This window comes from Tinamus guttatus, unplaced genomic scaffold (genome assembly GCF_059628265.1).
Source record: "Tinamus guttatus ecotype Peru unplaced genomic scaffold, ASM5962826v1 Tinamus_guttatus_pri_ptg000311l, whole genome shotgun sequence".
NCBI lineage: Eukaryota > Metazoa > Chordata > Aves > Tinamiformes > Tinamidae > Tinamus > Tinamus guttatus.
The window spans coordinates 723,479-739,315 of NW_028288845.1; the positions used below are offsets into that span (position 1 = coordinate 723,479).

Consider the following 15,837-nt stretch of genomic DNA (forward strand, 5'->3'; position numbering starts at 1 on the left):
AGGAGGGGGAAATGGCGTTAACTTCTCGTTCGGTTCCTGCTGCGCTGTTCTTCAGTTATTTTTAATTTTACTTTTTTTTTTGCGCCTTCTCTGCAAGGCGGCTCTCCCACCCGGCCCGCCGCCCCCAGGCCGCTGTCACCTGCTGCTGCATCCCCGACGGTCCCGCTCCCGGCCCGGCTCCCCGCGCGGAGGGGGACGCGCGGCGGCTCCGCTCGCGCTGCGCGGGGCCCGGCCCGGCACAGGGGCACGCGTTTGCCTCCACGCTTTACATTTTTCCATCCATCTTGGTTAGACTAATGTTGGTTTATTTTATTCTTTCTCTTTTCTATTTCTTCTTTTCCCTGTTTTTCCTTTTTCCCCTGCTCTGCTGCCCAACCCACTCCCCGTTGCCCTTCGAGGCTGCTGGAGGGATTTCTGGCCCGCAGGCGCCGCCGAGCCCCGCTCGGGTGCTCCGGTCGGGAGCGGGGCCAGGAGCGCCGGGCAGGGGCCGCTGGCAAGCGGCGACCCCGGGGAGGCCACGGGGACCTGGGCCCCCAGCCCGGCGGCGGGCGAGACCCTCAGGGCCGCCAGCACCGAGTAGCTCCGGCCGTGCCGAGGGCCAAACTCACCTTCCAGCGGGAAGCCGCTGCGGGGGTAGCTCTGCCCGGGGCCCGGCCGCATCATCCTCGGCACAGCCCCGGCCAGGGTGGTCATGTCGGGCGCGGGGCCGGAGCGCGGCACCAGGTGACGGCCGGCCTGGGGGAGAGCCGCTCTGTCAGCAGGTCCCACGGCAGCAGCAAAAGTCCCGCGAGGGGGTGGGGGCGGCGCGGGGCGGGGGGGAGGAGAGGAGGAGGAGGGACCGGCGCCGCGTCCTTTTGTCAGTGCCCGCGGCACCGGCAGCCCGGGCAGGACAGCGCGGAGCTGGCGCGGGGGGAGAGGGGGGGGCGCGGGCCCGGCACCGCTGATGGGCCCGCACCGCCCCCGCCATCGGCCGCGCCGCCCCCGCGGACGGGGCGAGCGCCCCAGCCCGGCCTGGCCCGGCTCTATTCTGGTCACCGGGCTCAGCTCCGCTCCGCCCGACCCGGTTCAGTTCGGCTCTGGTCCGGTCGACCTGCATCGGCACCGCCCCGCGCTGTCCCCGCGGCCGTCGGGGAAGTGCCGAACCCGCGGATGCTCCGCGCTTTGTCTCCCGGCTCCGCGCAGGGCATCGGGGGAGAGGGGACAACATCCCTCTCTTTTTCTTTTTCAACAACAACAACAAAGTTTGTAGTTTTGTCTTTTCCGTCCTTTTTATTATTTATTGATTGATTTAGACCTGTATCTGCGGCCGCCGGGAAGGGCCATCCCGAGGCCAAATGGCGCTAACTCTTTTGGGAGCAAGCGCCGCCGTGCAGCTCCGCGGGGACCTCCGCGGCCACGCGCGGCTTCCCGGGAGCAGCCCCGCTGCGCGGGGGCGTGGAGTGCGCGCGTGTGCGCGCGGCGTGGCGGGGTCTCGCCAGCAGGCGTTTGTTCCCAGGAATTTATTGTAGTATTCAAGCTGAACTGCTGCAAAAATAAAAGAGGTAAAGTCTGCCTAGGAGCTGGAGTGACCACAGCAGGATATGACGCCAGGAGTGTTGTAAAGACTGTCTGTCCTTAAAGAAGGTACTATTGTGCATGGCCTTTTATTTATAACTCGGTAAGTGCCAGGAAACTCGCCTCCTTTACACTCTGAAGTGCCAGCCCAGCTTTCCACAGTGCTCTTTATTTGCAATAGTCTATTCAGCAACTGTCACTCCCGAGCTTCAAGTTATTCAAGACCTTAATCAATCAAAAGGATGAGAATCGTTCAGGTTTCCCCCTTTGAAATAAAGGGAACAATGTTCGCTGGCCGCGGAGCCCGCTTTCCCCGGCGAGGCGGCTGCTGGTACCAGCCTTTGCCGTGCCTCAAATTCTCCGCGTTTCAGAGCAATCCCCGACGCGGAGAAGCGGCCGCGCGAGGAAGTGGAGCGGGGAGAGTTCCGCGCTGACCAGCGCAGCCTTCGCGCGGAGTGGGACCCGCCGTCGGTCACAGCCAGCCCGTCCTCGCGGTGTCCGGGCGGCTGTTGCTGCCTGCGCCCAACGCGGAGCTTTCGAGCCGCTTTATAACGCTGCGCACCCGAGCGCGGCTCCCTGCGACCGCCGGCTGCCTCTTAGCCTAGGAGCAGAGCCCAGAAGGGCTATTAAAAATACCGGAAAACAGGTTGCTATCGAAATTCCGCGTGTCAGAGAAAAAAAAAAGCCCGCGTGCATTTCATACAAATTTCATATTTTACAAAACATCCTGATGATCAAAACTTTGAGGAAAAATCTTCGCGGGACCTATAAAATCTCAACTACAACCCAAGTGCTTGGGAAAGGACCGTGTTTCCCCGCTGTGCTCCGCGAGCTTTTGCAGTACTCGCCGGCAGTCAAATCGCGACGGGGTTCAATGAGAAAAGACGCGACAGGAACACACCGGCTCTCCAGAAATTGCCCAAATGTATAATTTAGAGGGCATTATTGGTCACACATTAAAAAAAAAAAGAAAAAAGAAAAAAAAAGACGAATAGAAAACCTTAGAAGAAGGAATCTGGGAGAAGTCCTAATAAAAAATAAGCTAAGTAACTATTGAAGAGTTGTTGAAAAGCTGTTGCGTGCGTGCGGAACGGGCCGCGCTGCACCTTCCCCTCCGCTGCCCCGACGGCTCCGCGGGCCGGGAAGCGCCTCAACCCCCGGGTCGGGTCGGGTCGGGTCCGGCCGCTCCGCGGCCCCCGAGGAAGCAGCAGCGGCCAAAAATCAATGGGAAAAGATGAGCCCCGAGCGCCTGGCCCCGCTCCTCCCTCCGCCTTGCCCCCACCCCCATATTCCCGTCCTGCGGCCAGCAGAGATGATTTCACGCTTTTCCAGTGGAAATGGCTAAAAACGCTGCTGCTAATTACAGAGCTCTTCCAGGCCAGGTGCACTTTTAATTGGATTAGTAAGTGCTCTTTATTAAACCTGCAGCACATCAATTCGGTAGTGAAAATTAGAGCTATTAGGAACAGAGGCAATCATTTCTGAACGATAATATTACTGCTTTCTCCGCTATTAGAAATAAATCAATTACACTCTTTCCAGGATGCGCGCATACATCAATTTCTCATAAGGATTTCGGACGGAATTCTGTACAGGACTATTTCTAAGGAACGTGAGGGGGGACAGAGAAGAAAGGGAAGAGAGAGAAGAAAAGAAAGAGAGAAATAGAGAAAGAGAGAGGAATAGAAAGAAAGAGAGAAAGAGATAAAGAAAAGAACAAAATCAAGTACAAAATACCAGCAATAAAGAAAACAAGGACATGTGCAAGAAAGAAAAATCAAGAAGAAATCATGAAAGAAAAAAAAAGAAATAAAACAGCAAGGAAGAAATAAAATAAGGAAATAAAAAACAACCAAGAAATAAAGAAAATAAAGAAAAAAGAAGGAAAGAAGAGAGCAGGCAAGGAAAGCGGCGAATTTCGAGGAGTTTACAGAGCAAACTAACACGTGCGCGCACCTCTGAGTTTGGGCTTCGTTCCGAAGTGCCCCTCACAGCCGGGGGGCTCCGGGTTGGGGAATGCCCGTCCCGTCCCGTTGTCTGTGCCCTGACGTGCGGCTTCGGACGAGGGTTTTCCCTCCCTCCTTCCTTCCTTCCTTCCTTTCCCTTCCCTTCCCTTTCCCCCAGCGGGCGGGTTTGCGTTGGAGGGACCCCGGAGTGGGACGGGCCCTGCGGGCGGCCGCGCTTCGCCGCTGCGCGCGGCCCGGCGGGGAGACTGAGAAAAGAATAAAAGGGAAATACATCTACATACACATGTATATATATATGTATTTATTTATAGTGCCGAGAGTTACCTACAGACGATGGCGAACCGCAAAATGTCTCCAAAGAGAAATTCCAGAGCGGCTTTTTGGGAAGCGGTCGCAGCTCCCTCCGCTCGGCTCAGCGGGCGCGTGGGCCCGCGCAGGTGACTGCGCGGCGCGGGCCGCTGCCCCGGGGCCGCCCCGCGTCGGGAGCCCCGCGGAAGAGGCCGCGTCCCCGCGATTTGTCCCGCCAAGTTCCCGGCCCCGCGCCCGAGCCCCCGCAAAGGTCCAGAAACAAGTAGCCTTGAGATTAATTGATTTAAATGGCCTTTCTTTTTTTCCCCCTTTTTTCTTTTTTTTTTCCCTTTTTTTTTTCTTTTTTTTTTGGTTTTGTTTCTTTCTTTTTTTTTTAACGGCGGAAATTTAATATATTTGGTGAAAAAAAAATACCAGCAAAGGGCCGGGAAGATTAACATTTGGAAACTTATGAAACATAATCTGCATATCCAATTGATTCCCAGCATATCAGTTGAAAGGATAAAGATGCATATCTCCATGATGGATATTGCATTAATGGGCACATAAATAAAGGTTGAAAAGTCATCACTGAAAGCTTTGAAACTTTTTTTTTTCCCAGTGCTTTTATGTCCCATCCACACGCCTCAGCCCGGTCTTATTTATTTTTTTCTCCTCTTTTTAAAGACACATTTCCTTTCCTTACCACTGCTGCACGCTGCCAACCCATGATGGGCTCCCTGCAGGGCCAGTGGTGCCAAGGAGCTCGGCACAGAGAGGGAGCAGGATGGAGGATGGAGAAACCTGGCCGAGGAGAAGCCCCTGCGCAGACGGGTAAACTCCCCTTGGCCTGGCCTCTCGGCATCCAGCCCCGAGGAGTCAGGAGAAGCTGTGCCAGCTCAGGGGATCACCCCTCGGTTTGGCCCTGGGTGGAAGGGGGTGACTCCCCCGGGAAAGACCGAAAACGCTCCGGCCACTCTGGGGACCAACCTGACACGCTTGACCCTTTGAGCGGAGGGAGGGCTTCTCTACAGCACTGGCAAGGAAAGTGCGCTTTAAAATGCTGATAAACCGAGCACTTATTCCAGAGGCTCCTCACCTTCCTGCCAGGGGCTGCGGGAAGCAATGCAGCAGCTGCTACTTTATCCTATTGAATGCCCGCTGGGACAAGGGCAGGGATCCCTCTGCAATCGTGGAGCTGGTGGGCAGTGGTGAGGAGACCTGCGGGCTGCCTGCTAGGGCAGAAGCCTGCGGGGCAGCCAGGTCCTTTTGTGGGGTTTTGGGTCCTTGTGAAGTTGCCTCTGTGCGAGGGAAGGGCCTGGTGTGCAAAGCCCCATGCGGAGGCTGCACCAGGCTCCACTTGCACTTTGGTGGGGGCCGTGTGTGAGGTCAGGCCCCGTGGCGAGGCCGGGCTCTATAGAGGAGGCCAGTGCAACTGCGTGAGGACACACGTGCAGGAACTCTGCAGGACTGGGTGTCCTTCCAGCAGGAGAGGTGGCGGGATGACCTGCTCCTTTCCTGTAAAGGCATGGGAGGAGAGGGCAAGATTTATTTACTTATTTTCTTGTGATTTCAAAGGCCGACACTGAATTTCTGACCAATTTGGGGGAGGTGCTCCCCAAGGCTGCCCTGTGCCCCTTGCCCACCTGCGCATGTCACAGGCAGCACTCACGGGAGGGGCAGTTTCCCTCCACCCTCCTCCGTAATTAACAGCCACATTTGAAAACGAAGCGTCTAATCCTTCTTAATTACTTGTAAAAACAGAAGCGATTATTAATTCCAGCAGTATCACCCGAGATTTCCACGGGGACCTTTCCTGCAGTAGAGACCATGAGGGTTTTACGAACGAGAGCATCAGGCTGATCAAACACGTTGTTCCTCGGACTCAGGGTTCCCAGCGGCGGGGCAAGGCCAGGGCGCACCGGAACCGAACCTGGCTGAACCGAACCGAACCGGACCGGGCCGCCGCAGCCCCGAGGCTGCTGCCGCCGCCGGCGCGGGGGGGAAGTGCCCTCCTCGCACAGACATCGGATCCATGGGGGCGGAATTTCGCCCGCAGCGAGATGATTTCACCACTTGATTCTTTTAAAGATGAACTGGATTAAAATCTGGAAATAGAGAAAGAGAGAAGAAGAGAAAAAGGAAGAAAGAGGCAGCGAAAAAGAAAGGAAGAGAGAAAGGGAGAGTAAAAGAAAGAGATAGAGAAAGAAGTAAAGGCAGAAAAAAGGGAAAGAAATAAGAAAAAATAATAAGAAAAAATAATAAGAAAAAAGAGGAAAAAGAAAAAAATAAAAGAAAGAAGAAAAAAGGACAAACAAGAAAAAAGGAAGAAAAACGGAAAAATGAATAAAAAAGGAAAATTAGAAAGAAGAGGAAAAGCAAAAATAGAATAAAATACTTTAAAAGGACAAGGACAAAGGAAAAGAAAAAAATAAAAAAAATGTATAAGAAACAGGGAAAAAAAGGGGACGATAGAAAATAAGAAAAGGAAAAAGAAAACAAAAAGAGAGGAGAAAAAGAAGCGCACACAGAAGAAGGGAAGGTGGCGGCCGCGGCGCGGGGAGGGCACTCGCCCCACGGCCGGCCCCGCTCCTACCCGGACCTGGGGCCGGTGCCGGTCCCGCTCGCCCCGCGGCTGCCCCGGCCCGGCCCGGCTCGGCTCGGCGTCACGGCCCTCGACGGCTCCGCTCTATTCGACTCGCAGAAACCGCGGCTCCCGCTTGAGCTGCACCGTGTCGTTTAATTTACCTCAACGTTTGCAGTACCGCCTTTTTTTTTTTTTTTTTTTACAAGGCTACATATTTTCTTTCCCCCTAATATTAAGCAATTGAGCTAAATAGTCTTTAATTTCAAAGTGGAAATAAAGTTAAAATTATTGCTTATCATCACATTTTCTAAGTCATAAAAAGTCTCATTATGCCCCCCCCCCCCCGCCTTTTTATAAAGAAAGCAAATTCCGATTTGTTCCGGAAAGATGCTTCTCAGATTTCAGGCAATGCAAAAACAAAGCAAATCCTGCTATTGGAGAAATTACTATCAAAAGGTGCAAAGAGAGCAATTTAAATAGATTTGTTAGATTTTACTAAATGCAGGTAGAGGTAGGGTGGAGAAAAGTCACTTAGATCTGGATCTATAATTAGCAAAAATCTGAGCTTTGGATTCCCTGGCACATGAGAAATGGACAAATTCAAATAAAAATGTCAAAATCTCCTGAGCTATTCCTCCCTAATTTCATCATCCAACGAAACAACCAACCTCACAATATTTTAGTTTACTGCAAAAATCGTTTTAAAGTATCTGGAGCAGTATCTTAGCTGAAGCTTTAGGTAGGCGATCGCAATCATCTTGAACCAAAATCTCACAATTAAAAATAATTTTGCATCAATACTGTAAGGCCAGTTTCAGACCTGGATGTTTCCATTAAGAGGCGATACCAACCAAATCAAGGTGCAATATTATTCCTTCTCTGTCACACTAGCAATATTATTTTGTGATCAAAGATCAGTACAGTTGAATATATATGTGAGTCTATATATGTGTGAATTCATTTTCCCCATGACATACATTGCATTTTGCTAATGTAGTTGCAATCCTTCTTGTTAGTATCTCGATTTCTAAATGTACCTGGATAAAATGCAACACCAGGAGAAGCTGTGGAGTTTCCTAGATTTAATAGAAGCAGGCCAACAAACTCAATTATTTTCCATAAGCATCAGAAATTGCAACTATAAAGGACTTGATTTGCAGCCCAGTTCCTTGACCCATTTGTAACATCAAGGGAACATTTGTAATGTTTGTGCAAAGATACTGCACAAACAGGCAAGCAGCAGGGAGCTGTCTCCGATGGGGTTTAAATGGCCAGAGGTTAATAAAAACAAAGTTTTCTTTGCCAATGTAGTATTTGAACAAAAACAACTAACTTCCAGTGGGATAAAGCATATTTTCTAGACTCATAGAAAACACAGGGACTTTATAATAGATCAGTATCATGGGCAAAAGGACCATTAACTTCAGAAGAATTTAAATGTGCATCAAGAACTACATTAGGGACAAGTAAACACTTCTGTTGCACTTTCCTCGATACCATGCCTGCACTTCGCATTGTACTAACAACGAATGTACTGCTTATGCTTAACCCTGCAAGTCAGATGTTATTAATAACAACTTATCTGAATTATTAATAATGGTTTAGCTGAGTGATGTACACAGATTTACATGTTGGCTTCCTCAGTAGTTGTCAAATACTGTCTCATATCCACCGATATGGAAAAGGGAGCTGCCAGAGCGCTCGCCTTCGGGATTTACAGCAGGTCTTCCCACAAGTAAAGGTTTTCAAAACTGGGCCTGACTACGTGACTGCGCGTTCTTTTGCAGAGACACCTGCAGTTCACATACATTTGAAACTGCCGTTTGGCAGGATTTGATTTGTCTGCACAATCAGACAGCCTTGCCAGTAGAAATAGTGCCTTCCTCCTGCAAGATTGCTTATTGAGGTAGTGTTTCATTCAAAAACTCCTTTCACACTGTAACTCCATCTGTATTCTTCAGAGACAGTGCTGACTGTCTACGTGAAGGCAATTCACTCTGTTATCATTTGCAAATGCTTTTTATACAAAACATTGCACACAATAAGATACTTCCATGGGGGCCTAAACCCCGAGGGCAAAACCAAATCTCCAAGAATGACAATTTGAAGCAGTAGTATTTCCAAATGTATCCATAATCCATCATATTTTAATAGCAGAGGAGGAAAAATGTTCAAGTTTGTTCTTGCTTTCCAAAGTATAAACTCGGACAGAAATTCACTTTTCAGGATAAGAAGCTCCCCTGGGCTGTCTCCCTGCAATACCACTATTGAGATTGATTTTCAAAATATGCTGTTGGGAAATCAGTCTCTGCTGCCTCAACCCAGCCAAAAGCAGGTAGGACCCAAACTCCATCACTTTTGAAAACCCAGGTCATTCATCTAATTTGCAGTGAGGCACTGCTCAGCAGCAGTTGCAAATAGTTACTTTTTAACATGTGGCTTTGTGACACGTTTCCAGTGCTCATAAATACATGAGTAACTGCTATGCTGCTTTTGGTATGATAAAGGAATACAAGAGCAGCTCTTGTTGCAGGCCTTTAACCACTGAATCAAGCTAGATCTTCACAGTTTTTATTCCTTTCCAACATTCATGAAATAGTTGGTGTTTTCCTGTCAAGCCTGTCTTCCAAAAGATAAATATCTGCAATTATGGAAATCATCGTTGCATGATTGTTTACTACCAGTGGGCTCGTGCTGTAAAAATGAACGTGACTTCTTCCCTGCAGCCACAGTGTTTATCAGAGACACTTTCAAAGCAGGGAACGGGCAAACACAGCTCCGCAGCGGGCACACGAGGACGCCTGCTAGAACCCGACTGCACTTAACAAAGCTAAATACTTAGCACTGTCATTAAGGCGGGCGACACTGAAGAACCTGCAGTATGGTTGTGATGGTGCCAACACATCCTCATGCATCTCAAACGTCAGAAGGTCCCCTCCGGCCTCAGCACCGAGCCTGCACAATGTCTTGTGGCTGCAGGAAGGACTTTTCTTAAGCAGAGACTCCAGGCACCCATCAGAGGAAAAAAAAATAACCATACTCCAATATTGAAGACCACATGCTGGCCAGACAGCATCTGTATTTGTAAGTTAGGTTCTGCCCCTATATGTATGCCTGGACAAATACCATAGATGTTTGGTCATCTAGTGCTAACTTGTCATGAGCACAACCTGGTCTGGAGACCAATGTGCCTCTGCTCTGCATTACCACCATACAAAACTGACATTCCTTTGGCGTGACTAAAAACTATGGATCTTCCAGAATTCCTGCAGCCTATGAACTCCAGAGGGTCAAGGCAATCTTGAGAAAGCCTCAGACCCGGGTTTAAATTGTGTGGGTGTTTATGTTTCTTGGCTGTACCTCCTCCTTCTCCTGCCTTTGCACCATGAGAAGAAGGTCCACAGCAAACCAGACCGTAGCAATAAACAAACCAACAAGCCAAGAGCAGGTATTTCCTATAGCTTTCCTCATGGGGCAGGGGGGCAACCTGCCCATCTTCCCTTTCCCATGAAGAGCCCTGTGCACTGCTGCTCCTGCCACATGTGGATGCTGTAACTGCTGCAGCTGCCTGTCTCTAGGCTTTTTTAAACATCTGGCAAACACAAGTAGTCTGCCTCAGGTAAGTGTAACACAAGAAGACACCAGCAATTATTTTCTATTTTTGTATTTTACTTAAGTTTTTTTTACTTCACCTTCAACGCTAGGCTTTGGACAAGCAGCCTGTGCATTGAGAGGAGCCTGTAACCCTGCGGTACCTCCGAGATGCCTCCAATGCATGGATTCTTCTGCCTGGCGCTGGGATGTGGATCCAGGCTAATAGTGCCCACACCAGTGGCATCTCCTCAAATATGCATAAATGCAGAGAAGGATTTGGCATTTGGTCAGTCAGCCCACTTTAATTTGCTTCTGGAATATTTTCAAAAACTACATGGCTAGCAAGTGGATGGGGAACGTGCCTGTCCAGCAGCGAGGGAGCCTGACTGTGCTGCTTAGGCCTGTGCTCATCAGCCTTCTCCAGTGTGCAACTTCCAAACATTCTGAAGTTGATTCTCGCGTGACAAATGTAAGCTTCCAAAGGCAGATTTGCTTCTCTTACTTACCTTTCACAACTCTTTTGGAAGTAGTCCATGGATCCCAGCTGAAATCATTGGTTTAGACAAAACAGGAAATACTGTTTACAGAGAAAAAGCAAAAATGAAGCTATGATGTGGAAAGAAATGGAGGGGGTACATGTTTCTTACTGTCATTGGGGTGTAATCTGAAAGGACAGAAACGCCAATGCACATGTGGCATTTGCAGTAGAAGAACAGCTAAACCATAAATTGGTGGATATAATGTACACATGTACATATTTTATGTATTTATTTTTCTTAGAAAACATTGCTGCTATGTCCAGTAATTTACATATTTATTCCCACAACAGTATCACTTATAATAATACTTTCACTTCTATAGCACCTTCTTTTCAAGGATCTCCAATTGCTTAAAAACTTGAATAAATAAAGCCTCACATCTTGCCTGTGAGGTAGGTCAACACTATTATCAAACTTTACAGACCATTAATTGAAGAGCAGAGAGATTAAGGCCAAAATTTTTATCTGTTTGTACCTGAAGTCAACCATCTAAATTCTCATTTAGATGCTGAAATAAAAGTCTCATGTTTTTCTTTGGTGCAGAACATCCACTACTACTGCGGAAGCCAATGCGGGCTGATGGTTAGGCCAGATTTTGGGAGGCACCTTACAACTCCAAATCAGAAGTGACCCCAAGTGCTCTAAATTCACCAACCATGACCAGGCCAGGACTGGTCCCTGCAATTTATCTCTTCAGGGCCTTGATATTACCATACACTGCTATTAAAGGCTGATCAGGATCATTTCAATTGACATAATCGACACAGAAATCCATGTACTGCTTCCATCGACTACCTCCACCACAATGGATTCTGTACAAATACTACTTGGGATTTGTTTTTACAGACTTGTGATAGGTAAACACAGTACACATCACTTGTGCAGTCATAAAACACATCACACATCTCCAAGTCGCTGTCTTTACATTTCTATATAGGCGGTAAATTTCTTTGCACTTGTGATAACTAGAAATGGTCAGGTGAAAGTCTATTAAGAGGATACATGTCCGAGTATCATGCAGACAACTTGCAAAATACATATACTAAAAGATCACTTCCAAATTTCTTGGATTGTTAAGCACGAAAATAATTATGTCATTCCAATACAGCATCGTGTAGAAACTCGGAATAAGCAGCACTACCTTATTCCTGATTTAATAAATTTTAGCAATTAATTAAGTTAAGAAAAGATTCAGGCACCAAATGAAATATCCTGCAACACAGAGTAGTATCTAGATAGGGTGTTTGCCTTTAGAGACTACAAGATCGGTCATATGGCAACATCTCTAATTTTGCGTTACGAGCATCTCCTCCCATTTCAAATGCATCACATGTCCCGACTTGCCAGAACAGAAGCACTTCCTACTGGCGTTTTGCATCCAACCCACAGCACACAGGAAAAACTTACCAGGAGGGAAAAAAAACCACCGTCAAATCAAAGCTACCTGGGCTTAAGGTGAATGCTAAACACGCAAATTAGGCCACGCTATTCCACATGGAGTGCGATGCGACAAGTCCGTGTGTTCATAGGGCTGTAAACACTGAAGGCCAAGGGCGGCGAGATGCCGTCCTGCCCCCCGGAGCCCGCGGGCTGCTCTGCGCTCCCGCGGCCTGCGCGGCGCTAGGGGCGCGTTTCGGCGGGGGAACCTGCGCTCATTTTAAGCGAGCAGCGGGTCCCTTGGGGCTCTGCTCGGCCCCGCGCATCCTCCGCTCCGCACGGCGGGGGCAGGAGCCCGCGGCGAGGCGCATCCTCGGCCGCCTTCCAGGCGGGGGCAACCGCGTCCCGGCCGTTCCGCGCTACGTGCGCGCTCCGCGGGCCGCCCGCCCGCGCGGGGGGCCGCTGCCCGGCGCGGCGCCGCTGCCGCCCGCCTCGGGCCGGTACTTGAGCCAGCAGATGATCCAGGTGACGAGGACGGAGAGGAGCGCGAGCGCGCTGGCCACCGACAGGCACACGGGGCCCACGGGCGAGGGCGGCGCGGCGGCGGCGCCGGGGCGGTTCACGAAGATGAGGCCGGTGAAGAGCAGCACCACCATGGCGAGGAAGGAGAGCACGACGCAGACGCAGCCGGCGCTCAGCGCCGCCCGCTTGCAGCTCTGGCAGCTCTCGTAGCCCGCGGCGGCGGCGGGGGCGGCGCGGGGGCTGCGCGGGGCGGCGCGCGGCGCGGGCGGCAGCGGCGGCAGCCGGTCCTGCGGCAGCGGGTCGCGGGCGCGCAGCTGCGGCGGGCAGGCGGCCGCCAGCTTCGTGTTGACGGGCAGGCCGAGCACCCGCCGCTCGGGCAGCGCCGTGCGGTGCCGGCACAGCGGGCAGGCCAGCGAGGCGGGGGCGCTGCCGGTGCCGGTTCCGGCGGCGCCGGGCGGGTGCTGCGCGGCGCGCAGGTGCAGCTGGCTCAGGCACTCCTGGCAGAAGGTGTGCAGGCACTCGAGCAGCTTGGGCGCCCGCCGCCCCTCGTCGAAGTAGTTGTAGCAGATCTTGCACTCGTAGTCCTCGTAGCTGCCCGCCGCCGCCCCCGCGCCGCCCGCCGCCTCGGCCATAACATCGCGGAGCCTCCGCCGGGCCCGGCCCCGCGGCAAGACAGGGGCCGCGGGCGCCCGGCTGCGCTGGCGGAGCCGCCGCCGCCGTCACGGGGGGCGGGGGCGGCCCCGGCGCCTCCCGCCGCCGCCCCCGGCCGGGCCCGGCCCGGCCCGCGCAGCCGCCCCGGCGCTGGACGGGGGGGACCGGGCGCCGCCGCCGCTGCCGGCGGGTGCGGAGCTGCTGCGGGCGCAGGGAGCGACCTACGAGCTGCAAAAACAAAGGGACATTTTATTTATTTATTTATTTATCTATCTATTTATCTATTTATTTTTCCCCGGGAAACCGGGGATGGTAATAGCGGCTGAGGTGTGTATGTCTCTATTGCATTCCAGTGCCGAGAGCTTTTGTCCTCCGTTATTCAAAACAACGCGAGCGATCAGGCTTCCCAGCACTCCTATGGGAAGCGATCTGATAGGTTTCACTCCATCAAATTCTATTTCGCTGCATCATGTACATCGGGGATGATGCAATTATCCTTCCCATGTATCGCAGGCCACAGGAGTGATTATTTCTTTATATAGTTCTGGGAATGCACCTGCCACAGGGAAGCCGCAGGCAAGCGGGGCACTGTTTCAGTGACGCTGGTGGCCCCGGTGCACTGTTAAGATCGCGGCGCAGGGAAGCCACCTCTGTCCCCATCCCCACTGCATGGGGGTGGCGTGGGGCTGCGTCGCGCTTGCTGTGGGAAGGTTCCCTCTCTGCCCTGGAGCTGTCCTTGGCCTCTCTGTGTAGGCCTCATTTTTATTTATTTAATTTTCCCTCCTGCATTTCTGTGCTTGGAGCTGAGCACATTGGGGAAACTGTTGCTTGTGTAAGGGACTGATTTCTTTGGAAAGACAGCCAGGCCTGTTTTGCTGAGTTATGAGGGCAGCTTTGAGTACTGTCCACAAAGGCTTGAATGATAAATTTGGGCCAAGAAATGACTTGTTCAAAGTCAGTCAGCCCAGCATAAGCTGCAACAGTGGACTGAAGTCACATGGAGGAAGCAAGAGTATTCTCTGTACAGGGGCCACATCCTATTTATAGTTTATTGAAGAACATGTTTGAAAATCTATTAAAAAGCTAGCTTCAAAGCAGAAAATGACTTTTGCCACAGTGCATCCCTCATGCATCTGGGCTGTTTTCATCTACCTCTCTTATCTTCCTTTGGTGGTGTTTTTTTTTTTTTTTAAACACTGAATCTCATCTTATTTCCTCTATACGTTCTTAAATTCTTTAATGTTTCTTTCTGTCCTTTTTTTTTTCCGATAGCATTTCATAAATTCCCAGTTTACTGTTGCCTTCCCATTTAATTAGTTCATTGTTGTTTCTGGAGATCTTTAACATGGAGGTATGTGAAACTATCCTAGACGCCATCCTTCCGCTTAATGGCATTGCCATTTTCATTGCCCTGCAACTTTCAATTAATTTTCAAGGCATGTGAAAGTGCTTAGATTCAAGCAAATTTGAATTAATTTTTTTTCAAGTATTTTTTTTTCTGAGGCGCTGTGTCAAATGCTTTAATAAGGCCCAGATATATCAATGGCATTTCTGGATCAAACTGCTTTGCCTTTGTTTTTTGTGTTCTGAGTTTTCTTATCTGATTTGTATCTGCCTTGGGGTCAGCTGAAGCTCCACCTAAGGAGAATACGAGAGCACAGGGAAATCTTGCTGTAGCTCTGCCATGGCACCCCTACACATCACAAAGCTGAGTGTTACTGGGAAATAATAATAAAAATAATTAAAAATGTTAAATATAAAATTAGAATAAAATGAACCTTTTTTTTTCCTATGACCATCAGTGAGAAAAACTACTGTGTGGTTACAGAAACCTCTTTGGTAGCAGTTGCTCAGGTAAGCACAATGCTCCATAGCTACGAGATCATGGGGGCTGTGCTGTCCCCACGTGATACTAATTTATGGAAAATACAGACGAACCACAGTCGCAGCAGATGTCCCTGTCCCCGTGCGTCTCGTGACGTGGCACTCGCAGTCCCTGTGCTTGCCCTCGCACGGGGACGCGTGTGCTCATGCCATCCTGCAGCTCATGGAGAAGGTTGGTCAAAGCCTATTGACTTCTCTGATGCTTTTTTTTCCTGCTGGAACAATTCTGTGAAGCAGCTTGTCACGTTGCATGAGCCCTGCCACCAGTGCAGGGAACATGGAGGTGGCTGTGGCCAGTAGAGGAAATGAGGCCCAGCCACAGCAACTGGATTTATGAGCATTTTTTTTTTCCTAACCCATAATGATTTCAGTCCTTTCAGCCCTTGGCAGAGCTGATTTTAAGAGATGACTTTTGGCTGAACCAGTATCTAAGATTTGGATGTTATTCAGCAGAAGTTGTGTTATCAATCCTGAGCAGAAGTGGCAAACAACTCTTATGAAATACACATTTTTCTACTTAAAACAATCATCCCACAGCTGGTAAGAATTTTTTTTTTTTTTTTTAGCATTAAAAATATATATGTATTGGACCTGATTGACCCAGTGTATTATGCCAGTTTTATGCTGGTAAAAGATCTAATCTAAGGGAGATGTAGCAATGTAAAATGAACCCCCTGATGTATCAATGCCAGAATGATATAACAGAATCCACAGGTTTTCACAGAGGCACACTGGCATACATCTCTCTTGCAATCACACATTGCTTAGCTGTTGCAGTTGTTTAGAATCTCTATATTCCTGAACAAAAAGTCTATTTAACTAATTTGATATCTTTTTATTTATAGGCAAGAAGGACGTTTTCTCTTATGGACAC

The 15,837-nt window shown here is 50.0% G+C and overlaps 2 protein-coding genes across 5 annotated transcripts in view; one reads left to right on the top strand and one right to left on the bottom strand.

Moving 5' to 3' along the window:
• Window positions 1-693, bottom strand: part of PAX3 (paired box 3) — a 56,229-nt gene extending 55,536 nt beyond the window's left edge. For all 4 annotated transcript variants that reach the window (XM_088528483.1, XM_088528481.1, XM_088528482.1 and 1 more), the window contains exon 1: window positions 609-693. In XM_088528483.1, coding sequence (XP_088384609.1) covers window positions 609-693 — 85 coding nt within the window. The remainder of the gene's footprint in view (window positions 1-608) is intronic.
• An 11,726-nt stretch (window positions 694-12,419) lies between these two features.
• The window catches only part of SGPP2 (sphingosine-1-phosphate phosphatase 2), a 28,329-nt gene continuing 24,911 nt past the window's right edge, over window positions 12,420-15,837 (top strand). The window contains exon 1 of the mRNA XM_088528554.1: window positions 12,420-12,431. Within this exon, the coding sequence (XP_088384680.1) occupies window positions 12,423-12,431 (9 nt within the window). The 5' untranslated portion in view covers window positions 12,420-12,422. The remainder of the gene's footprint in view (window positions 12,432-15,837) is intronic.